The sequence below is a fragment of the Falco peregrinus genome, chromosome 1 (assembly GCF_023634155.1).
Source record: "Falco peregrinus isolate bFalPer1 chromosome 1, bFalPer1.pri, whole genome shotgun sequence".
In the NCBI taxonomy this organism is placed as follows: domain Eukaryota; kingdom Metazoa; phylum Chordata; class Aves; order Falconiformes; family Falconidae; genus Falco; species Falco peregrinus.
In genome coordinates, this window is record NC_073721.1 from 127,493,313 (window position 1) to 127,516,481 (window position 23,169).

Consider the following 23,169-nt stretch of genomic DNA (forward strand, 5'->3'; position numbering starts at 1 on the left):
TGTGTGTGAAGGAATGCAGTTCTTGCCACCCTTCCATCCCTCCCACTCGTGCCCAGGATGGGCCCCGGTTCCTCACTGAGCGTCTGTTCTGTCATCTCTTTTCAATTCCAGTGTTCCCTCCATCAATCTGACCAGCTGCAAGTATGAGAGCGGTGAGTCTGAGACGCTGCCGTGTCCCTTTGGGTCAGCCCACCACCAGCAAGCTCCTTGGGCGCCCGTTCAGCCAGGGAGGAGTGCTGGTACCAAATTTCCACTGCACAGTCGCTTTTGATTTATGTATGTATTGGTTGCAAGTGACTGGGACTCCTGCGAAGAAAAGTACGGAGTTTTTCACACTTTATGCTGGGGTGTGCTCTGGTTTAAAGAGACAGAAAACATGCAACAGCAGTGCAAGCCCTCAACACCCCCCACCCCCTTCCATCTCCAGTGATGTGCTCCAGGGAGCTGGTCCCCTCTCCTGTCTTGTGCTGTACTGCCACAAGCTTGATCTTAACAGACTCCTGGCATTTGGTCGATGTTATTAGCCAGTTTGCTAATGACTGTTCTAGCCGTGCAACCACATTTGTGTTGTCGAGAGCCACAGCTGGTCAGCTGCACAAGGAACACGGGGTTTATAGAGGAACAGGTGCTGGGTGCCTCGCCTAGGGCCGTGCTTGGGCAGTTTAGTGATGGGAGGCAGATAGGGACCCATGGCAAGGGCTGATGCAGCAGTCTGAGCACCACAGAAGCCAGAACCATTTCACAATGGTTCCTACCGTGCATTGACCTTCATTACATCCCCAGACCTGTGAGGGGCCAAATTCAGAACTGGCACTAACACAAACCATCCTGGCAGCGAGCTTCTGCTCCAGAGCTCATGTGTTCTGCTGCCAAATAGCTTTTGATTCCAAAGATGAAACTCATACCTTCAGAAGGCTTGTATCCGCCCCTGTGGTGTCAGACCCACGGCAGATTCAAGCCTGCTGTAGTTGAGGAGGGGCCCTGGGATGCCAAGGCACGTGGAATGACAGGGCTGACAGCTCCCAGTACACCTGCAGCAAGAGGCTGGGGTGAACTTAACCAGTTAAAGCTGCTGTTTCTAGCTTTCTGAAGGGTCCCACCAATTACCCTGCATCTCTTGAGAGTGGAACTGCAGGCTGGAGAGGTTTGTTCCATGCTCTGTCCCTGGTTACTTTGGGGATTCAACAGTCCCTGGTACTTATATCCTCTACCTGGCCCCTTGTCATCTGCTTGCTTTGGTACAGTACGCCGGGCAGCACAGTGCTGTGGGCTGAAAGAAGTGGGAGAAGATGAGGAGTGGACAGTGTATTGGACGGACTACTCGGTCTCTCTGGAGCGCATCATGGATATGAAGCGTTTTCAGGTAAATGCCCCCATGTAAATGCTGCCCAGCAGGAAGAGCTCAGGAAGGAGGGAGAGATGGGGGGTTGTTAATGTAACAACATATTACAGAATGAAACAGAAGCATCCAAACTAGTACCCATGCCCCCACTTCTGCATCGGTTCCAGAGGGCGCAGGTTCACAAGCCTTTACTTCTGTTGTGTCTCTGGTACAGTGCCATCAGCAACACTTTGGCAGTTAGTAGTGAGAAATGGAAAGCTGCCAAGCCTTTTAATGTAGCATGAAATAAATGGTTCTTGATGACAAACGGCTCCCTTCCTGAAGCTGTTATATTCTAGTGAGGGAGAGCTTCAGGGCTGAGATGGAATGAGCAGATAAATCACACTGGTGAAGTGCAGATAAAGCAGCTGCAGCGTGACCTTGTCCCTCAGCAGGCGTTCAAGGCAACTGCAGGCCCAGCTTCCTGTTCTCCGTGCCGGTTTCTCCACATGCAGGCTTTCCTCGAGGGGGATCCCTGCTGTTCCTTTGCTGATTCTGGTTTTTTGTCTGCACCTCTTTCAGAAAATCAACCATTTTCCAGGCATGATAGAGATCTGCCGTAAGGACTTGTTGGCTCGCAACCTTAACCGCATGCTCAGGCTTTTCCCCAAGGAATACAATATCTTTCCCCGCACTTGGTGCCTGCCAGCTGAGTGAGTGATGTGCATTAATGGAGCTGAGAACAGGGGTATGAAATGTGGAAGTGGGAGCCTCTATGCTTGACAGCCAGGGCTGGGATGGGGGGGGCCTCTCTGAGACTTCATGTCTCAGTCTGGGCCTTGGTAACCTTCCCTGGAACTGAACAGAGTGCTGAGGCACTTTTCTAGTTATGCACATATTTAATTCCTATTAGACCAAATTAGCCCGTGGAATGGCATCCTCTGCGGTGTGTACCTTGCTGCTGGCAGACTGCATGCCAAAGGACTAAACCTGGGGAGAGGGACCCACCCAGAAAGCCAGAAGGCAGTGAGCGAGTGGGAAGTGTAAATCTGTGTATTGGTGGGAGGTCTTTCTGCAGCAGCACCGGGTGAAGGGGGGGCGACAGCTGCAGCGCAGCGTGGCAGGCTGCCTTCCCCCACCACCTGGTTCAGCAGCCATTGCTTGCCTGGGAAGGGTGCAGGACAGCGGCACAAGGTGCTTCCGCTACCCACGGCTGTGGTGGCTGTCCTCACAGCCCCCCACCTCTGCTGTCCGCTGCAGTAGAGCACACTGATGGTGGAGGATAGTGGGAGAGCACAGGTCACTGTGCTAGTACATATACAGTTAGATGTAAACCATCACCAAATTGCTCGAGCTTCGGGGCAGAAGGCCTGGCTTCTCTGATCATATACAGGCAAGCAATGATAGAAATGTAGCTGAAGGAGACCAAAGCACTCAAAGTTTGTGTGGTTGTAAGGAGACAAGATACCTAATCTTAACAGATTTTATTCTTACCATTTTCTGCAGACCTTGAAATAGGGCTCCCGGCACATGTTCTGTAACTGCACTCTCCTCATAGAATCATAAGAGTCGTTGAGGTTGGAAAAGACCTCTAAGATCATAAAGTCCAACTGTTAGCCCATCACTACCAAGTCCACCACTAAACCACGTCCCTAAGTGCCACATCTACACGTCTGTTAAATACCCCCAGGGCCTCCACCACTTCCCTGGGCAGCCTGGTCCAGGGCTTGATGACCCTTTTGGTGAAGGTATTTTTCCTAATACCCAATCTAGACCTCCCCGGTGCAACTTGAGGCTGTTTCCCCTCGTCCTATCGCTTGTTACTTGGGAGAAGAGACCAACCCCCAGCTATGCTGCAACCTCCATGGTTAGAATGATTTTCTTAGTATCTAACCTAAAGCACCTTTGCTGAAATACTGGAACTTAGTACTTCTGTTTGCACTGGCCTTGGAGAACAGTGGTTTGGCTGCATTTTGCTAATGGTGTGTGATGTCCAGGAAGGCTGTTGCCATGTGGCCTCTCAGTCTGCCTGTTTCTGCGGAAGACAGACCTATTTTTCAATCTTTCTTTCCAGGCTGCATTTCCTGGGCTCTAATTGCTCTGGGCACTGTTGTCAGGGATTTTTCCTGCTTTCCTTCCTCTTTCCCTAAATGTGGTGCCCACTAGAGAGATCGTGCTTCTCCATCTACAGCAAAATAACCAATTGGCTTGATTCTTCAAAGCACTGTACTCCCACTGGAGCTGCTCCTGAAGAGCAGCCGTGTAATGCAATAGGTGTGCTCAGCTCATGAGCCTCTGCACCCTTAGAATGCTCCAGCTGCAGCCTTCTGCCTGCTTGCTAATGAGCTGGCATAAAAGGGGGTGTAAAGACTTGTGACTTCCTCCTCCCTTTGTAGATAGGGCTTGTTTATTTTGTCCTGCTCTCTCTGCAGCAGCAGAGCCAAAATCTTACTGGGTCCTGTATCCACAGTGGTGACTACCCACTATTAACTTCCCAGTAGAGGTGGAGATGTGCACAAGTAAAAGGTGGAACCGAGAGAGCTTTGTCAGGTCACACAAGGACCAATTTGTAACTCATGTAAAACAGGAACAGGTGTGGTGTTCCTCTGCTGCAGAAGTTTGGTCTGTATTGGCCTGCAGCACCATAGGTTGAGTACTTAACTGTATGAGAGAGTTCAGAGGCTGGTTTTTTGCAGCTTGTAACAGTCACACCTTCCTTGTGCAGCTACGGAGATTTCCAGGCCTACAGATGCACAAGGAAAACCAGAACATTCATCTGCAAGCCAGAGAGCGGCTGCCAAGGGAGAGGTGTCTTCATAACACATAATTTAGAGGAGATCAAGCATGGAGAGCATATGATCTGTCAGCAGTATATCTCTAAGGTAATGGGGACAGTCTCCAAATATGGGTGGAGGACTGCAGCCTCCTCGCTTTTCCAGCATCCCGCATCCTGCTTGTGTCCTTTGCCCTGCCATCTTCCCGGATCTGCCAGGGGCACCAGGGTGGCTGCAGCACAGCAGAGGCACAATGAAAGCTTGCCTTTCTCCTCGCTGCTGAGCTGCCAAGGAGCAGCACAAGCAGTGCAGACAGAGCAGCCATCCTCAAGGAATCGGCAGCACACCTAGCAATAGTTCTTTGTCTCATGATTGCTCCTGCCTTTTTTTCTGACAGCCTTTCCTTATTGATGGCTTTAAATTTGACATGCGTATCTATGTGCTGGTCACATCTTGTGACCCGCTGAGGATTTTTGTCTACAAGGAGGGTCTTGCCCGGTTTGCCACCATGAGGTACATTGATCCCAGCAGCAGAAACCTGGTAAAAAAGGCAAGTTTCAAAAAAAACCGCATAGTATCTGTATGTGTTAGTGCCTAATTTCTCCTAGGGGCATTCCAGACCTTGAAGAAGCAGGGACTGGTCGGTTTCATGGGACCCAGCTTTCTTCTTTCCTGTTCTCCCATCCCTCTATACCTCCTCCTCCTCCTCACAGGAGGTATTTCAGGAGTGTCTGAAGTAGATCTACTCCCAGGCCCCACATTTGAGCTCTTTACTGGCATTATCACAGAATCATGGGTTTTTTTCACTTGGAAGGAACATTGGAAGGTCTTGAGTCCAACCTTCTCCTCAAAACCGGGTCAACAATACATTCAGGTCTGGATTCTTGGGGTTTGTTCTTCCTGTGATTCTGTGATTCTTGGGGTTTCAGTCAGTCAGGTGTTGAAAACCTGCAAGGATGGAGACCCCACAGTGCCTCCGGGCCACCCTCCTACTGCTTCTTACCCTTACAAGCATTCTCAAGTTTGCACCATTCTCAAGTCTGCCTGTGCTTCAGGCAGAAAAGAGGGGCCTGGGTATTATCTGGTGCCTAGGAGAGACAGGGAGGGGAACTGGGAAAGCAAGGTGCAGAGTATGGCCATGCCCATCTGCAAGCAGGGGTCTGTTAACCTATAAAATCCCAACAGAAGATGGACTGTAGTGTTGGATTACTGTGCTATGGTCACAGGCTGCCCTGAGATACTGGGCTTCTGGCTGTCTGCCCACTTCTTCCAGAGCTGTGCATGTATATACTCCGCCTCGCCACAATATGTGCATGTCTTGGAGAGGTCTTCTGCTTTCAGTGAACAAAGGGAAGATGAAGAATCTGCAGAAATTTGCTGCAGCTTCTGTCCTCGGGAGTCCCTTGTTTATCTGTGAGGCCTTGGCTGGAATGGCATTTGTGGCATTGACTCCTGTGCCTTCCACCAGAGAGGATAGAGCTCTGTTAGCTCTAGCTTCTGGCTAGAGAGCAGATCACCAGCGTAGTTAACTCCTTGCCAAAAGTCACTGCCACAGAGGGGAGACAGAAGTGGGCAGAGCTGGTGGCTAGGTTAGTGCTAATGGGGCTGTTTCTGTTTACACTTTGTGGTTAAGAGTAAATTAAAGTCTCTTGTGGTTCCTCTCTCAGGATGATATCTGCATGCATTTGACCAACTATGCCATCAACAGACATAATGAAAACTTCGTCCAGGATGACATGATGGGCAGTAAGAGGTACTGTCTTGTCCAGATCCTGCAATGCCCTGTGCACATCCTGCAGGAAAGCTCCATTTGGGACACTGGTTTACTTTCATCTTTGTTTGGGACAAACATGGTATCACAGGTCAGCTCTTACTGTCTCCTGTCCTCCACACAGGAAACTGTCCACCCTGAATGCCTGGATGACAGAAAACAGCTATAACACAACAAAACTCTGGGAAGATATTGAAGATATTATTATAAAGACTCTTATTTCAGCTCACGCTGTTGTGAAGCACAATTACCAAAGCTTCTTTCCAAACCATACTACTGGCTGCGCCTGCTTTGAGATACTGGGTTTTGATATTTTGCTAGACAGAAAGCTGAAGCCATGGCTGCTAGAGGTGAGGAACGAGTCTCCTACTGTGTTGAAACAACTTGAAGCAGCAGATAGCAGAGGGCTGGCTTCTCTGTGGGAGGTTCTGGAACAAGGGGTGATGGGATAAACAGAACTCGTTTGATTAAAAACGGTCATCTCGTTCACAAAATTATACGGGCTGTGAAGACAAGTAGCCAAGCAACCTGCTGTAAGCTAGGCAGGATCTAAGAGCCTGTTCCCTGTACACGCTCTCTAACAGCAGGGAGTTTCCTGAACTTTAGGACTCCTTGATCTGTAACAGCATCCTGAATTTATGATCACTGCCCTGCTCCTGTAGTCCTGCGGCGTGGGACCTGAGTGACCTGTGGTGCAGATGGGCATTACACTGCAGGACAGGACCAGCTGCTGCATGCAGCCTCCTGCTTTTTGTTGCTGTGACAGGGAAGAACAGACATGGAAAGTGTGCAGTGGGGCAGGCTGGGGCCAGCAAGCTGGCTGCCGGCAGCACTCGCTGGGAGCTGGGAGTTGCCAGGTTAAATTAGCTGCTTGTTTTGGCAGGTGAACCACTCTCCCAGCTTCAACACAGACTCTCGCCTAGACCGTGAGGTGAAGGATGCTCTTCTCTGTGATACCATCAGCCTGATAAATGTGCATGCCTGTAACAAATGGAAGGTGCTGGAGGAAGACAGACAGCGGGCAAAGGAACGGCTCCTCCAGGCCCGTCAGACTCCCCGCACATCCAGGTATTGCTCTTCCTCATAGTGCTGCAGGTCCTCAGTGGGAAAAGATGGGGCATGGCAGAGCAGGAAAAAATCAAGGCTGTCTGTCTCCAAATTAACCCCCCAGAGGCTGTGGTGCTATAGAACCTCTGAGAAGACATCTCTGAGGCCATCTGCATCCTGCAAGGAAGAGTCTGGGCTTGTCTCTGGGCGCTAGGAGATCCAAGAGGCCTGGGGCTCTGGGCCTCAGAGAGAGTCATCCCCATCGAGCTGTGCTTGCTTGTCATGTCCTTCAGTGGCTGACAGGCAGTGCCAGCATCCCTGGGCTCACGGTGACTGCTTCAGGGACCAAGAGCACCCAGGGGCACAGGGCCCTTCTCCAGAGCAGGGATCCTTTCCCAGGGCTGAGGGGCTTCCCCCCACTTCTCTGTCTGCATGTCCTTTCTTGAGGCCATGTTAGATAAGCCTGCTGCCCAGGCTTTTCCTGCCATGCAGGGTGAGGCAGGAACTCCCTCCAGCTCACTTTTTAATTAGGAGACCTGAGATAACGCTGGGCTGGAGACCATGTGCGTGTTGGCTCTGGACTCTACCTGTCCCTGCAGCCTGGGCTGCTCCGAGCTCCCCACTAGCAAGGAAAGCTCCCAGCAGCATGCAGTGCAGCAAATATGCCTTGAATAAGCACATTTTAACCAAACTTCTCTTGTAACTGGGTTAGTTGGGTGAAAAGGCTGAGGAGCAAGGCAGCAGGGGAGAGATCTGGAAATGCTTCACCAGCATTCTCCAGGTAGAAGATGAAGTGCAGGTTGTGTTGGTTCCCTGCGGTGCACCTGTGTGAAACAGGCTCCGAAATGGGGAAAGATGGCAGAAAGCACTAGCGAGGCCCTTGTCCCTCAGCCAGTACAGCACCTGGAACCTCATATCGCAGCTCCCTGCCTGTGCTTTCTCCCAATTTGCAGACGTGAGGAGTTAGAGAGCGACCAGGCTGCCTGGCTGGCTCAGGCAGAGAAGTATGAGAACTCGCACTTGGGTGGTTACCGGCGCATTTATCCAGCATGTGGAACAGAGAAGTATGAGCCATTTTTCAAGCAGAGCAGATCCCTCTTCCAGGAAACAGCATCATCCAAAGCACGAGAGGAGTGTGCCAGGTACACTGCTCTGCAGAAAACCCGCTCCTCACAAGGGTGGCATAGCGACTGCTTGCTTCTGATCCCTTCTTGGGAGCAATTCTGCTGCTTAACAGGTGTAAGCAAGCTGGTGAGAGCTGGAAAGAGCCCACATGTGCTATGTCACCAAAGCAAAGCAACTTCCTTTTGCATGTACCCTTGAGAGGCAAATGTAATATTCCATTGACTTTTGGACTCTTGAGGCACCATGTCACAAGGATCCTCCACCCTTCTGGCAGGCACAGCCTAATTCAAGGGCATTTCTTACAGCAGTGAGAGTCTCTCTTAAAAGCACTCCTGGCCCATTTCTTGGCATGCTTCTATCATGTCTGTTAGAGAACTCCTGACTGCAGTAAAATGTCCTTGGATTGAAGGCCTTGTAATAGCTTTTTGCCATTATGGCTTCTATTGAACCAGTGACTAAGACTACTGTTCTACGGCAGGCAGCAACTGAAGGAAATCCACCTGAAAAAAGAAAAGTTGGAAGCTCTTACCAGGAAGAAGAAAACAAAGAGGAAGGAAGACCTGCATGGAGAGTCAGCTGGGGACAAATCCCAGATCCATAATAAAACCAGAGCTCCTACAACCCACCTCACCTACAGAAGCACAAAAGCATGGGACAGAAAGGTACCTCACTCTCATCAGTCATTGTGGGGCTCTCAAAGGCAAAAACGTGGCTCTGGGAACAGTGCTGGGCTGTGGGTATCTCCGAAGGAACAGAACTATGAGGTTTGGCTCGCCGTAGTCCGGAGAGTTGACAGCTTGTGCTGGCAGGTACTTGCAAGCACCCATGTTCTCCCTTCCCTGTTGTGCTTCCATCAGGATCTTTATCCCACTCCACCCCAAAGTCTGTAATTCACCTTAGGGCTTGGAGCAGTCTGTGGCTTTATCTCCCTTGCACATTATGATAGCTTCAACTTCACTGTAACTTGGGTCCTTCTTTCCTAAGATACAGTGTGTGCAGTACGACTCTATGCAACCCCAGAATATTGTGGAATATGAGGAGAAGAAAAGAGTCAATGCTCTTCAGCGGCGTGAGAACCTTATCCGACGCCTGGGCATTATAAATAAGCTCTCCCAGCTGCTCCCCACAACCAACAGACCAGCTGACACCCAGAGGTCCTGCACCATTATCTCCAAGAGCCAGGTAACTGAAGGTTGCCCAGATCCATCCTGCAAGGCCAACACACGAGCCAGCCATTTGCGGGGGGATTGCAAGGAACAAATCATGGGCATTGAGCATCTCTGGTGCGGCTCAGTCAAATGAGAGCCAACATAGTGTCTGGGTCTGTGGGTTTTCATACAGTTACCAGCTTTGTCCCTTTCCAAATGGGCACACTGGGAGTGTGACAACTGGCTGCATAGAGCCCCTGAGCACCTTTCCCTTGAAGATCCCTCTCTTTGCTATTCCAAAGAACAGACCACAGGGATGTTGCCTTTTGGATCCCGCTGTCCCCAGCACACAGCTTAGCGTGAGCTGCTGCTTCAGGGCAGCAGTGTTATTCTCCTAGCTGAATCAAATTAATTCCTGGGTAGGCTAGGAGCACCGACATGCTAGGGGCGTGGTAAAGGAGCACACACAGCAAAGAGGGACTGAAGGGAAGTGTAGGGATGCCTAAAAAACCCATAAATAAGTCTTCAGGTGAATTCTGCAGACAATGCCTCTCCCTAAACATCTTGCTTTCTACACTACACCGTTCCCCACACAGGGAAGGTGATGATGTCCACTGCACGTGTTCAAATGCGAAGTTAGGGCATGTGCCCAAGCCCCGTAGGACTCAGCCCTCGGTCTGGGGCTCCCCCTTCAGTCACCCTTGCTCTGCAAGAGCTGCTGTGTCCCACACTGCCACAGTGTGCAGCTGAAGAAAGCTGGGCTTCCAGAGGATTGTGCCACGGGAACCAGGCTTTGGACCTAGACATCTGCGTGGGTGTCTCAAGAGTCTTTTCTACCACCGATTCCCAAACCAGGCTACTGGTCTAAAGCCAGACGAGGAGGAAGGCCACAGTCTGTGGTCTGTGGTCTCCACTAGGCTACAAGGATTGTTTGGGAATGCTGATGGTGGCTGTTACCTGCTGTATTGGGGAAGGGTTAGTTCTGGACCTGTAGTTAGCGAAACCCCCTGCAAGGTCCACTGCCTCTTCCAGTGACACTATCTGCTTCCAGAAAAGCCTCCTGCTCCTAGCTGGAAGGGTGACACACCTCAAAAGGATGATGACAAACTCAGGGCACCGGAGTTGCAGGAATTATTCAGGACGTAGGAGTCTTCTAGTACTTTACAAGAAATTGGAAGTGGTCCCTTAATTTAACAAAAGAAGTCTAAGATGGGATTTGATTTGTCAGAACTGATGGTAGCTGCCTTTTCCTATACCAGACAAAGCAGAACAGAACCCCAAACCCAAACTCTGCCTAAAGTCTGGATAATTCTTTCAGCAGTGAAGGATTATCTAGGGGTGGGTCAGATCCTTCATCACTGAGTCTTCCCAGCCCGCTCTGGCACATTTTTCCACAAACCCTGCTCCAGCTCAGCCCAGTGCTATGAGCAGAGGACATGAGGCTGCAGGCAGATCAGGCAGGCGGCTGCTGTGACCCCTTAGATGATTTGAATCTGGCAGGGTGACCGTGGTGTGCCTGGGGAGAAAGCACAGGGCAATGCTTTAGCAAGTGCCTGTAGATGACTAGAGAAGACTTTTCCTTCCCGTCTCTTCCCAAGGCCTCTGGAGCTAAGCTGTGGCTGCTTTCTTTCCTTCCAGCCACAGTTTCTCTTGGATGCCCTCAGAGGCCAGGACACTCACCACTTAGTGATGCTCATCCCGCTCTCGCCCCTGGGAGGTGCAGTCTGGCCTTTGGGACAGCAGCTTGTACACAAATTTAGAGCCAAAGCCCAGCCACCAGCTGCCCTGGGCTCAGATCCTGCCACCGCGGGCACCTTCTGCATTCAAGGCCAGAGCATCCTTTACCATGAGCAGCACAATGCACTGCAGGGCCTGCGGGCACAGGACAGGGGCTGGCTGTGGGGCCAGGCAGGATGGACAGCAGCAGTTACCCAGCCCCGCACCGAACCCAAGGGGCTGCAGGCGAGAGGCCAGTGGCTCCCTGGTGCTGGAAACAAGGCAGAAGACTGTAAGTATCACATTCCCTTGAGTCTGTCTGCATTGTGCGGGGATCAAATCGGTGGCCCGGGGCTGTGGGCAGCCATGGGAGCTGTGGGATGTTCCTGGGCTTGCCAGGATAGGAGGAGTGGGTGGGCTGGATGGAGCTTAGAATCCCTGGGGTGCTCAGACCCTGAGGTGGGGATGCTGTACTCTTCTCTGGGAACTGGTGGACACTGGAAGTCTCTGACTGAGGCTGGTAGTATCCCATTTGCAGGGGCAAGGAAGAAAGTGGGTTGTTTCCCAGTACCAAGGGTTGATGTGTTGGGAGAGGGGAACGCGAGAAGCCCAGAAGTACTTGAGAGTAGGGTCAGAAGTGCAGCAGATGGGACATCTGAAGGGGCACATTAGCTGTGGGAAGTAAGGAGGAGATCTCAGTGACACAGCATGGCCCCCCGCCCCTTCCCAACCTCACCATGCTGATCCCTGTTGCCCACAGCCCCGCCTGTCGGACCCTGCCTACAGGGCTGCACCCACACTCCCACCACCTCTCCATGTCTGCCTGTCCTCTTCCAGGTGAAGCTGGTGAGCTGTCCTTCCACTCAGGCAACTGTCCCCCGGGGTCCCCGGTCAGCACTGCGGAGGCCACAAGCGACGGCACCTTCAGCCACGTTGCAGCTCAGGAGCTCCCCATCTCCGCTGCTCGCGTGAAGCACATGTGTGCCTCGCGCCACGCCAGCGCCTCGCGCCACGCCAGCGCCTCGCACGCTCGCAGCCTGACAAGCGCAGGTAGCGCAGCGGAGGGGATGCCCACGCAGGGCCCTCCTCCCCGTGGGCGCTTGCCCAAGAACCTGGGCAGCTGGACGGGCCCGGTTGCCCCCAGCCAGACCCGGGGCCGGTTGCTGTGACCATAAACCGGGGCCCGGGCGCCAGCACGGGTGCCACTGCCTGTCCCGGGCCGCTTTACCTCTGTCTGCCGCCCTGCCCGGCAGCAGCCGAGCGTCCCCCCCGCCAAAGGCACTCCCGGCCCCCCCGGCTGCCCGGGACCCTCGGGGCGCGGGGCCGGGCCCGCCCCACCGCCGGCCCCGCCCGGTTCCCGGGTCCCAGCCCCGGTCCCGGCCATGGCGGCGCTGCTGCGGCGCGGGCTGCGAGCGGTCGCGCTCCTCGCCGGGACCCCGCGGCGGACGGCGGCGGCGTGGACAGGGGACACGGAGCCACCGGACCCGGTGCTGGAGGAGGCCGAGAGGTGCGGGGCGGCCGGGCCGGGCACGGGAACGGGACCCGGGCCGCGGGGGCTCACGTCTGTCCCCGCAGGGCGCGGCGGCGGCGGGTGGCGGCACGGCTGCAGCGGCTGCGGCGGGAGCTGGGCGGGGAGCGCGGCCCCCCCGAGCGCACCCTGACCTGGCAGGCGATGGAGCAGATGCGGTGAGCGGCGGGACCGTCTCCGGTGACCGGGGCCCCGGTGATGGGGGCCCCGGTGACCGGGCCCGTGCCCGCAGGTTCCTGCGGCAGGAGCTGCCCGAGGAGTGGCCGCTGGAGCGCCTGGCCCAGGGCTTCGGCGTCAGCCCCGACGTGGTGCGGCGGGTGCTGCGGGGCCGGGGTTGCCCCCCGCCGCACCGCCGCCTGCGGCAGGACGCCAAGGCGCTGAGCGCCGCCCCGGGCCCGCCATCGGCCGCCGGCGCGGAAGTGCGCGCCCCCGACGGGACGCTGCTGTACCGGCTGCCGCGAGGCCGGGGCGGGCCGGGGCCCGGCGCGCAATAAACGGCTGGAGGGGACCCGCCTCCCGCGCCGTTTCCGCCGCGCCGGCCATGGGCTCGGAGGCGGCACGGCTGCTGGCGGCGGCGGACTTCGCTGCCAGAAAGCACAAGGCGCAGCGGCGGAAGGACCCCGAGGGCACCCCCTACATCAACCACCCCATCGGTGCGGAGCCCTGCCGGGGGGGAGCCCCTGGACCCCCTCCCGACCCTGGGAGGGAGTCCCCGGGATTCCCTTTCCACTGCCCCAGAGAGCTGCCCGGCCCCGGGACCCCCCGCCCCGGCCCCTGGAGTGAGCCGGGCCCCCTCCACCATCCCGCATCCGACTGCCGGCAGAGCTCCTGCAGCGCCCCCCCCCTCCGTATTCGGCTATGGGGGCCCCCCCCCACGCCGTCACCCCCCAGCGGACAGTGCCTATGGAGGCTGCTGTCCCCACAGCCCCCCCCCGGCGGCTGCCAGCCCCCCGGACCTGCCTGCCCAAGGCTGTCACCCCACAGGATGTGCCAGCGGGGTCTGCACCCCCCACCCCCCCAGCCCCGGGCACTGCCCAACCAGGGGGATCACAGGGGACCCCTCGCTGCCCATCTGTCACCCCTGCAAGCCACTGCCCTGGCCCGGACCTGCCTGCTGCCCCCCTGCACCCCCTCCCCACCTCTCTGCTCTGCATCACAGGCGTAGCCAGGATCTTGGCCCACGAGGCTGGTGTGACAGACCTTGTCGTGCTGCAGGTAACCCCCTGCCCACTCCCCACCACGGTGGGGGCCTGGCCCTCGACCCCCAACTGTCCCCTCCTCACCCCAGGCCGCCCTCCTGCACGACACGGTGGAGGACACAGACACCACCTTCTCCGAGATCGAGGAGCAGTTTGGGGAGGAGGTCCGGCGTGTCGTGGAGGAGGTGACTGATGACAAGACCCTGCCCAAGATGGAGCGAAAGCGGCTGCAGGTCGAGCACGCGCCAGGCAGCAGCCCCCAGGCCAAGCTGGTCAAGCTCGCCGACAAGCTCTACAACCTGCGAGACCTAAACCGCTGCACCCCGGAAGGTACGAGCCCGCACCGGGGCCTGGCCGCCAGCACCGGCCCGGGGCACCCCAGGGGCTGCCCCCACCACAGGGGGGCTGCTCGGGCCGTGAGCTGGGGGTGCCCCTCTGCCCCTGGGCCGGTCCCTGCTCCCTGCGCGGCACTGAGGGATGGCCGAGCCCCCGCTCCCGAGCCTGTCCCGGCGGCGGGGGACAGAGGTGTCACAGTGCTGGGAAGGGCCGGCCGTGCCAGAGGAGCGGGACCCCCGGCGGATGCCCTGGCCCACTCAGCCGAGTCCGGTGGGGGCACGCTCGGTGCCGTAGGCAGCGCCCGGTCACGGCCCGCCTCCTGCCCCGGGCGCGGCGGCGGCCCAGCCGGGGCCCTGCTGGCACACAGTCCCCGGGCGGCCCCGGGGGGCGGCGGCGGAGCCTCCTCGGGCTGCTCCCCCGCACGCACGTCTGTCCCCGCAGGGTGGTCGTCGGAGCGGGTGCAGGAGTACTTCCGATGGGCGGCGCGGGTGGTGGCCGGTCTCCGCGGGACGAGCCCGCCGCTGGAGATGGCGCTGCAGCGGCTCTTCGAGGAGCGCGGCCTGGCCCTGTGACCGCCGGGGCCGGGAAGGGCGGGCGGGCCGCGGCAGCCAATAAACGTGCGCAGAGCTGGTTGTCCCGCCTTCCTGTGTTGTTACGGCGCAGGGCACTTCCGCCGCGGGGTTCCGCCGGCGCCGCGGCCGCGTTCGGGGGTTCCGGGGGTCGCGCCGCTCCCCGCCGCCCTGCCATGGCCTTCGCCGGCCGCCGCGACGTGCCCGAGCCGCCCGACTTCGGTATCCTGAAGCGGCTGGCGCGGGACCAGCTCATCTACCTGCTGGAGCAGGTCCGGGGCCGCCCCGGGAGGTTACCGGGGGTCGGGGTGGGCCCGGCGGGGAGGCGGGGCCGGGCCCCGGAGGGGTCCCGCACACCGGGAGCGGCGCTGGGGAGGCGGCGGGAGCGGGGTCGACCCGGGAGGGGCCTGGTACCGGCACGGGAAGGGGGCTGGGCCCCGGGGCCGGCGCCGAGGGGCAGCCGGTGTGGCATCGGCTCCACGCCCGGCCTGCCCTCAGCTCCCCGGGAAGAAGGACCTGTTCATCGAGGCCGACCTGATGAGCCCTCTGGACCGCATCGCCAACGTCTCCATCCTAAAGGTACCACGGGGCCGGGGCGGGCAGCTACCCGTGCTGCCCACACTGCCCACACTGCCCATGCTGCCGGCTCTGCCCACTCACGCCCCAGCCTCTCCCTGCAGCAGCACGAGGTGGACAAGCTGTACAAGGTGGACAGCCGGCCGGCCCTCAGCACCAGCGACCAGTGAGTCCCGCACCGCCGCGGCACCCCCATGGCTGGGCCAGGCTGGAGGGATCTGGGGAGCGGGCAGGAAGAGGCAGGGGACAGACGGGGGGGGGGCAGGCAGGCGCCTCTTCCAGCTCAGGGTTTTGCTCCACTGGACCAGACCAGTCCCAGGGAAGAGCTGCTGAGGGAAAGGGGCTGGGGAACACGGAGCTGGGTATGTGGGGCTTCTCACTCCCCTCTGTGATGGCAGGTTCTGTTTCCTTGTCCGGCCGCGGATCAAGACGATGAGGTACATTGCCGGTGAGTGTCAGCGGCCGAGGGGCAGTTTTCTGTTGCCCACTGTCACTGGGTGACATCTCAGCCCCGCGCTGGGACTCAGGCTGCAGCTGCCTCGTGGTACACACAGGTGTGGGGAGCATCCCGCTCTGTGTGGGTGGCTCTGGGCTACCAGCGTCAAGTGGGCTTGAGAAGTGTCATAAGTAACTAAGTGCAATTTGCTGATCAAAGGGGTTTTTAACAAAAGGAATGATCTTGCTGTAACAGATTTGAGAATGTTTTGTCTAGTGAGAAAAGAGTTAACTGTTAACCATGAGGTTGGAGATGTACCTCCTCAAGGCCAATGTTAAACCATAATCTCATGTTACTATGACAACTTTGTCTTCGTCTAGACTTTAGTGTAAAAATAGTTTAGTTTGTAATGTACAGCTTCTTGCTATGGGACTGAGAGCATAACTGTTTGCTTAAACCGGCCTTGAAGATGAGAATAAAAGGGCTGTGTTACTTGTCGGAATTTGTGAGCCTGGATGGAGCTGCGACTCCCCGGCTGCCCAGCGCTGTTTTTGCTTTCCTGCCTTAATAAATACTTAGTGAATTTATTTCGGACTCTAGCTATTTCAATTTCAACTATAACAAGAAGGGCTTTTGGTGAGTCTGTAGCCTTGGCAGATGGGCCCCACGCCTGGGGTTTTGCTTTCTGTCTGAGGTATTTCAGGTTCTGTGAGATGCAGGACCCTGGGCTTCATCAGACAAGAGGAGTTGTGTCTGTTCAGGGCAGTGGGCAGCCTTTGCAGAGTCCGTGTGTTTTTTGTCTGTAGATATTGTCAATGCCGACAAGATGTCGGGGAGGAGCAGGAAGTACAAGATTATCTTCAGCCCCCAAAAGGTCAGTCTGACCATGCTCTGCTGCCAGTTACCCCACTGTGCTGTGTATGCCCGGCCTTTGTGCCTTCCACTCCTTTTACAGACACCAAAAACTTCTCTAATCCAGAAATGCTTAAAACTAAATATTGTGATGCCTGGGAATGAGCTGGTCCCTTCCATCACCAGATCTTTTTTGCACACTTGGAGCCTGGCTGGGCCCTGAGGGTCTCTCCTTCTCTTCCAGTTTTATGCTTGTGAGATGGTGCTGGAGGAAGAGGGAGTCTTTGGTGGTGAGTGGAGCTGTGGTGCCTGCCCCTTCCCCTCCCCAAGGGCTGGCTTGCAGTAGCTCTGATGCTGCAGAATCCCAGTTGAATCCCAGTACTGGGATCTCAGTGCTGGCAGGGATGGGAGCATGGGCAGGAAGTGCAGGTTCCCTTGAGCCTGGCTGCCTGCCTGCAGGCAGGTGTGCGCCCACCATAGCATTGGTGCCTCTCCTCTGTCTTCTGGGAGGAGAGAGGGTCCTGTTGTGAATCCCTGTGGAAAGGCTCTGTCTTTCTGCTCCCCACACCCATTTGTGGGGCCGCTTCTGCCAAGGGCTGGGTAACTGTAGCCTTTCCCTGTCCCAAACTCAGATGTCACCTGTGATGAATGGTCCTTCTACCTGCTCCCCCTGGACGAAGACATCATCAGCATGGAGCTGCCTGAGTTCTTTCGCGACTACTTCTTGGTCAGTGGGATGCTGCTGCGGGGATGCTGCCTTTCCCTTGAGCATCTGTTGGGCTCAGGACAGAAGAGCTTTGTTCACAGAGCTGATGCATGATGTCCTGTTCAGTGTGCTCAGCGCTTGCAGCAGGGCCTTGTCTGCTGTCTTGGAGTGGCTTTTGCTGGAGGTGGCTGCTCTGCTCTGTCAGGCTGTGATCCCTCCTGTCCTCCACATACAGCTCCCCCTGTGCTGGCCCCTCCTCTGCTCCTTCCCGAGTAGCTTTGGGGCATCCCAGAACATTCCTGTGCATGTTCTTCCTGGAAGCGCCAAGCCCAGGGCACGCTCTGTCCCCAGTCCATCTCTAGCCAGCTCCCCTGACGTGGCAGCCATTTCCCAGCCAGCCTGCCCAGACTCACTCCCCAAGTCTTCTGATCCTTGCAGGAGGGAGATCACCGCTGGATCAACTCCATCGCTCGAGCCCTGCAGTTACTGAACTCCCTGTATGGGCCTTTCAGCAAGGCCTATGGAATTGGCCGGTGTGCCAAGGTATGGCCCACACTGCTGGGCTGGCACACAGCGATGGTGCATGAGGGGCTGGTGCTGGGGTGGGCTGTGGCTCTCGGTGGGGGCCTAGGGCTGTTCCCCCCGGTGCTGGCACACTCTGCCTCTTCACAGATGAGCTACGAGCTGTGGCGGGACCTGGAGGAGGAGAGTGAGGGCGATGGCCAGGGCAGGAGGCCTGAGATTGGCAACATCTTCCTCATGGACAGAGGTAGGTTGGAGTGAGACAGGCAGTGGGCAAGGGCTGGCCGAGGAGAAGCAGTTTTAGCTGGCAGCTTGCCTGGAGGGGCAGGGAGAGCCTGCGCTGGCTGCAGGGAGCAGCGGGAGGCGCGGGCTGCTGCCTGCAGAGGTGGAGGCTGGGCAGGGCTGTGGCGGGCAGGCGAGGAGCGGGAGGGCAGCCGGGGTGCTGGCTCTCATTGCAGACACGGACTACGTGACAGCGCTGTGCTCCCAGGTGGTGTACGAGGGGCTGGTGGACGACACCTTCCGCATCAAGTGTGGTAGGTCACTGGAGAAGGCAACGGGGCGGCACAGGGCTCCACACCTGCGTAGCGAGAGTCTGTGGGGTTTGTGCCTGGCATCATCGGGCCAGGGTCTGCGTGCTGCAGCCCCCACTGCCCCCGGCAGGGATGGCCCTGACTTTGGGTGCTGCTGGAGGCCATCTATGGGGACAGCTCTTGGTCTGACCAAGCGGTTGGGTGGGTGTCCCCTGTCTCTGCTGCCTTTTGCAGCAGGGCCGACATGTGTGTGTATGTTACTACTACTGGGGCAAAGCAGCTCCTCATCCTTCCCTGCAGGGAGTGTGGATTTTGGGCCAGACGTCACCTCTTCTGACAAGAGCATTAAGGTTCTGCTCAATGCCCAGGACAAAGTGAGTTTTCACGTGCTGAGCAGGGCATTTCCTCCCCTAAGCCTGATGAGCAGGGAGTGGCTGGGTGCTGCAGGGCCTTGGAGCAGAGGTTCGGATGGGGCAGGGCACAGAGACCAGAGACACAGTCTACAAGCACAGCTTGGCTTCCGTAGTCGGCAGAGTCCCTGCATGCAGGGGTGTGTCATGGCGAACAATTGGTATTTTGGGGCACTGACCCCCGCAGCAAGGATACCACCTTGTCTTGCTGCTGTTCAGGCTGCTAGCAAGAGTCACCCCCGGTGCTGCAGTGCTGGGGGCTGTGGCTGGCCAGGCCCTGTGCTGGCACGGGAGCACAGGGCACGTGCACGGCACCGACTGCTGCGGTGCTTTCTGCAGGTCTTCAGCCAGATTCGGAATGAGCACTTCTCCAGCGTGTTCGGCTTCCTTAGCCAGAAGTCGCGCAACCTGCAGGCACAGTATGACGTGAGTATCACCCCGGAGTGTGGGACACCCGTGGCGCCATCCCTCTGCAGCCAGGTCACCTCCCTGGATGCTCTTTCTTGTAGAAGAATGGCTGCAGAAGTGTGGCCACAAAATCCCTAAGGATCTGCACAATCCAGGCCTGGAATTAGAATAGGCCTGGCATTAGAATTGTGCTGAAGTTGTTGTGCTGAAGTTTAGAAGAAAGTGGCCTTGATCTATTCTTGAATCCTGAGACCAAGTAACTTTATTGTACTAACAGGCCGTGGCTGTAACAAGCTGCAGCTGTTAGGGAAGACGTGTGCAAGGCCAAGGGAGATGGAGAACGGAATGTAGATAGAGGGAGTAACAAACCGCAAGGCTAAAACATAGCTAACGCAAATAGCTGCATGGACGGAATGCTTGTACCAATCATGGTAAATAGTGGTGTGTGAGCAGCGTGTGCTTAGGGGCTAATAACCAGTTATATGTTTGCTTTGGGAGCATGCTTGTGTATTGAGGCTATATAAGAAATGTTAGAAGCCAATAAAATTGAGCAAGATGCATAACTCCTATTGAGTAATTTCTTGACTCTGGCAGACCCCTCTCCCAACACTTTCTTCCACAGCGGCGCCGCGGCATGGACATCAAGCAGATGAAGAACTTTGTCTCCCAGGAACTGAAGGGATTAAAGCAAGAGCATCGCTTGCTGAGCCTGCGTAGGAGCTGGGGCTGGGGAAGCGGGCAGGGAGAGGCCCTCGGCTGCTGCAGCGGGTGCCTGGGCTCCCAGGGAAAGCAGTGGGGGTGGAAGGGTACTGCTAGTCCCCGCAGGGGTGGGTTATCTGAGGAGTGGGCAGGGTAGCAGAGACTGTTAGTATGTGCAGGTGTCCACAGTGGGGCTGGGGCTGAGGTGACAAGCTGCATGCAGAGCTCGTCGCTCCTCCAAAGCATCTATCTTTCTTGGTTATGCAGATATTGGTGCTTGCGAGTCCATCATGAAAAAGAAAACCAAGCAGGACTTCCAGGAGATGATCAAGGCTGAACATTGTGAGTGCTGTTCCCTGTCCCACATCTGTTGCTACCCCCATCCCAATCCTCACTCTGCCACCCTCCACTCCAACCCACAGCCCCACTGCCCCAGGCCTGGGCAGCCTCACAGCTGGGTGCCCCCTGTGTGCACACAGTCCTTCCAGACTGTTTGTACTGGGGTGGGTCTTGAGATCCTAAATAGGGTCAAGCCGCGTCCTCAGAGGACTGATGCATGGTGGGGTAGGAGGCCCAACACCGCAAGCCTGCGCCGTTCACTCCCTGGGGCTTGGGGAGGGAGGCTGAGCCCAGACTCCAGCTTGCTTAGCTGGTGGGTGTGTGAAGTGGGAGTGGGTGAAGTGACACTGCCTCCTGCCCTGCCACAGCTCTGCTCGAGGGCTTCGACATCCGTGAGAGCACCAGCTTCATAGAGGAGCACATTGACCGGCAGGTGAGACCGTGCTGAGCCGGAGGAACGGGCTTCTCCAGCTGCCCCATGCCGCTGCAGGGACACGGGGCCCGCAGCAGCTCAGCCTCTGCTCCCACACAGGTGTCCCCCATCGAGAGCCTGCGCCTGATGTGCCTCCTGTCCATCACAGAGAACGGTGAGGTGTCTGGCTGCGCTGGGCAGGGAGGGGTGGCACTGGGGCCCCCCAGCCTTGGTGCAGAGCTCACCTTGATGGTCCTCACAGGTCTTGTCCCCAAAGACTACCGCTCGCTGAAAACCCAGTACCTGCAGGTGCGTGTATCTGGGGACTCACAGCAGAGAAAGCATTGCATCAGACCGGGCTTCCCCTCCCTGCTGCTGCTCGCCATGAGGTGCCAGGCAGCAGCGTTCCCTAGGGATGCTCAGGCTGTCTCTGCAGCACAGCCCTGGCCCGCACAGGCTCCGCATGTGCCCTGAGCTCTGCCTGCCCCTGCCCTTTGCCTGCTGGGCTGCTCTAAGCAGCCTGCACCTCCCCACAGAGGTGGCACCCTGCTGCCTCCCCACGTGCAGCGGGGGCTCCGCACTGATCCGGCTGCCCTCTTCCCCAGAGCTATGGGCCTGAGCACTTGCTGACCTTTCACAACCTCAAGCGCATCGGGCTGCTGACCGAGCAGTCAGCTGGAGAGACCCTGACTGCTGTGGAAAGCAGAGTCAGCAAGCTGGTGACGGACCGCGCTGCCGGTGAGAGCCAGCTCCAAGTCCCCTGGGAGCCTGGGCTGTGGGGAGCCCTGCGGGTACCTGCCCTGTCGGGAGCTGCTGTTTTGGCGCTGGCTGGAAGCAGGGGGCAAACATGGGCACTGCTGGCACAGAGCACATCCCCAGAGATGGTGCTGCAGATGGGGCAGTGGGCTCTGCCTGCGGGGGGTGGCAGGGCTGGTGGGCACCGCTGCCGGCTCTCTTCTAGAGCCAGCAGCTCTGCACGTCCCTCTGCTCAGCCACGCTGTGATTAAGCCAGAGGCTCTGAGCTGTTTCTCCTTGTTTTCCAGGAAAGATCACAGATGCGTTTAATTCTTTGGCCAGGAGGAGCAATTTTCGAGCCATAAGCAAGAAGCTGGGGTTGGTATGTCCTTGTGGGGCTGCTGGCCTCCACGCTGGTGCCAGAGGAGCTCTGCTCAGTCTGTGCCCTCGCCTGGGTCTGCAGGCTCAGCACCCCCAGAGACACGCACTGCACGGGGCCAGAGCTGCTGCCACCACTCTGGGCAGTGGAGGGGCTTCTCCCCTGGGCAGGGGGTCACTGTGGGCTTCCTGGCATGCCTTGGCTCTGGGCTTCACCAGCGTGATGAAGAGCTGGGTGCTTCAGCCATGCTGACGCTTGCCTCACCTGCAGAGCACTCCGGCCCTGCTCCAACTGCATGCAGCTGCCTGGCACAGGGCAGGCAGCTCTGCGGCCTCTGTCCTGGGGCAGTGGGGGGGTCCTGGGGTGATGGAGAGGTGACGTTTCCATTCCTGTCCCTCCAATGCACAATCTGCCTGGGTTTTGTGTTTGCTGGTCCTGGGGTGACAGGGCAGGAGGTGGGGGCAGAGGCTTGCTCAGAGCGTCTGTCCCCCCGAGACGGGGTCAGGGAAACCCTGAGCAAGGCTGGCCCCGCACCCAGAGCACCACATGTCTCTGCAGATTCCCCGGGTGGACGGAGAATATGACCTGAAGATGCCTCGGGACATGGCTTACGTTTTCAGCGGGGCCTACATCCCCCTGAGCTGCAAGATCATCGAGCAGGTGAGCCCCCCTGCCCCTGGAGAGCACCATGCTTGACCCCCTGAGCCCCGGCCTCCTCCTGGGGTGTTCTCTGGGGGCCTGCTGCCCGGGGCTGGGGCTGGTGGTGGTCGTTGCTGGTCAGTGCCTCCCGCTGTGCTGGTGCGGCCCCGCTGAGCCCCCCGTTGCCATCCCTCAGGTGCTGGAGCGCCGGGGCTGGCTGGGCCTGGAGGAGGTCGTGCGGCTGCTCAACGGCAACGAGTTCTCGGTCTCAGGTAATGCCGGGCTCAATGGCAACGAGTTCTCGGTCTCAGGTAATGCCAGGCTGGGGGCAGGTGGGCGGGGGGCGGTGGGTCCGACAGCACTCTGCCCCATCCAGACAGCAGCGTGGAGGACAATCTGGCCTGGGAGTCCCAGCGCATTGTCCTCGCTGTCTTCCTGGGGGGCTGCACCTTCTCTGAGATCGCTGCGCTCCGGTTCCTGGGGAAGGAGAGAGGTAGGAGTTGGGGGGGCTGCTGCCTGCTGAGGGGCAGGGGGCGGGCAGGGGCTCCTGGGGGTCTCGGCGCAGCGGCCGTGCTCAGTGTTGGCACTGGCTGAAGCCCCTGTGGCGGGGGGGCGGCGAGGTCTGTGGGTCCCCCACACACTGGGGGAGGGGGGTATAGCCATGCCCCAGCCCTGGGGGCTGGCAGGGCATTGCCGGGGCCTCTCCCCCAGGGTGCAAGTTCATCTTCCTGACCACGGCCATCACCAGCAGCGCCCGGATGATGGAGGCCATGATCGAGGCCAAGGCGTGATGCTCGGCCGCGGGGGGTGGGGCTTGGCTGCCCTCCGCCCCCCAGCGCCAATAAACATCTCTGCAGGCACGGATCCGGCTCGGCTGGCGCTGCGGCCGGGGGGGGCCGTGCCGGTGTGGCGAAGACCGGGGCGGGGGACAGGGACAGGGACGGGACACGCGACACCCGGCGCGTGCGCAGTGGCGCTCAGGCGCCGCC

At 57.9% G+C, this 23,169-nt stretch overlaps 3 protein-coding genes across 5 annotated transcripts; all 3 read left to right on the plus strand.

Moving 5' to 3' along the window:
• The first annotated feature begins 135 nt into the window (after nt 1-135).
• TTLL13 (tubulin tyrosine ligase like 13) lies at nt 136-13,583 on the plus strand. The gene is made up of 16 exons (XM_055795702.1): nt 136-152; nt 1,245-1,363; nt 1,904-2,034; nt 4,047-4,203; nt 4,493-4,645; nt 5,763-5,848; nt 5,991-6,216; nt 6,750-6,934; nt 7,867-8,055; nt 8,517-8,700; nt 9,023-9,220; nt 10,825-11,573; nt 11,663-11,952; nt 12,271-12,409; nt 12,478-12,588; nt 12,663-13,583. The coding sequence occupies exons 2-16, from the start codon at nt 1,343-1,345 to the stop codon at nt 12,922-12,924; spliced, it is 3,081 nt and encodes a 1,026-aa protein (XP_055651677.1). The 5' UTR covers nt 136-152; nt 1,245-1,342; the 3' UTR covers nt 12,925-13,583.
• HDDC3 (HD domain containing 3) lies at nt 12,972-14,259 on the plus strand. The gene is made up of 4 exons (XM_055795807.1): nt 12,972-13,083; nt 13,590-13,645; nt 13,719-13,959; nt 14,105-14,259. Exons 1-4 carry the CDS (start codon nt 12,972-12,974, stop codon nt 14,257-14,259), a joined length of 564 nt encoding a protein of 187 aa, XP_055651782.1.
• Nucleotides 13,819-23,040, plus strand: VPS33B (VPS33B late endosome and lysosome associated). 3 transcript variants are annotated; one of them, XM_055817604.1, is made up of 24 exons: nt 13,819-13,959; nt 14,407-14,806; nt 15,033-15,113; nt 15,215-15,276; nt 15,509-15,558; nt 16,353-16,420; nt 16,643-16,688; nt 17,031-17,125; nt 17,543-17,647; nt 17,777-17,873; nt 18,085-18,162; nt 18,460-18,533; nt 18,909-18,995; nt 19,600-19,690; nt 19,944-20,018; nt 20,384-20,448; nt 20,548-20,602; nt 20,690-20,736; nt 21,033-21,165; nt 21,471-21,544; nt 22,100-22,201; nt 22,377-22,491; nt 22,557-22,673; nt 22,892-23,040. In XM_055817604.1, exons 2-24 carry the CDS (start codon nt 14,441-14,443, stop codon nt 22,969-22,971), a joined length of 2,163 nt encoding a protein of 720 aa, XP_055673579.1. In that variant the 5' UTR covers nt 13,819-13,959; nt 14,407-14,440; the 3' UTR covers nt 22,972-23,040. The 3 variants fall into 3 exon arrangements, with proteins under 3 accessions (XP_055673579.1, XP_055673586.1, XP_055673592.1); XM_055817611.1 differs by having other exon boundaries at nt 22,377-22,452; XM_055817617.1 differs by lacking the exon at nt 18,085-18,162.
• The last annotated feature ends 129 nt before the right edge of the window (nt 23,041-23,169 follow it).

What these genes read in the sequence shown, in the direction of transcription:
- TTLL13 (XM_055795702.1), top strand. Translation starts at nt 1,343, where the DNA reads ATGGATATGAAGCGTTTTCAG. An exon ending in TGGATATGAAGCGTTTTCAG is followed by an intron (nt 1,364 to 1,903) that starts GTAAATGCCCCC and finishes CACCTCTTTCAG; the next exon opens with AAAATCAACCATTTTCCAGG. An exon ending in GTCAGCAGTATATCTCTAAG is followed by an intron (nt 4,204 to 4,492) that starts GTAATGGGGACA and finishes TTTTTCTGACAG; the next exon opens with CCTTTCCTTATTGATGGCTT.
- HDDC3 (XM_055795807.1), top strand. Translation starts at nt 12,972, where the DNA reads ATGGGCTCGGAGGCGGCACGGCTGCTGGCGGCGGCGGACTTCGCTGCC. An exon ending in CAGACCTTGTCGTGCTGCAG is followed by an intron (nt 13,646 to 13,718) that starts GTAACCCCCTGC and finishes TCCTCACCCCAG; the next exon opens with GCCGCCCTCCTGCACGACAC. An exon ending in AAACCGCTGCACCCCGGAAG is followed by an intron (nt 13,960 to 14,104) that starts GTACGAGCCCGC and finishes CGCGGCACTGAG; the next exon opens with GGATGGCCGAGCCCCCGCTC.
- VPS33B (XM_055817604.1), top strand. Translation starts at nt 14,441, where the DNA reads ATGGGCGGCGCGGGTGGTGGCCGGTCTCCGCGGGACGAGCCCGCCGCT. An exon ending in TCATCTACCTGCTGGAGCAG is followed by an intron (nt 14,807 to 15,032) that starts GTCCGGGGCCGC and finishes GCCTGCCCTCAG; the next exon opens with CTCCCCGGGAAGAAGGACCT. An exon ending in GCATCGCTTGCTGAGCCTGC is followed by an intron (nt 19,691 to 19,943) that starts GTAGGAGCTGGG and finishes TTGGTTATGCAG; the next exon opens with ATATTGGTGCTTGCGAGTCC.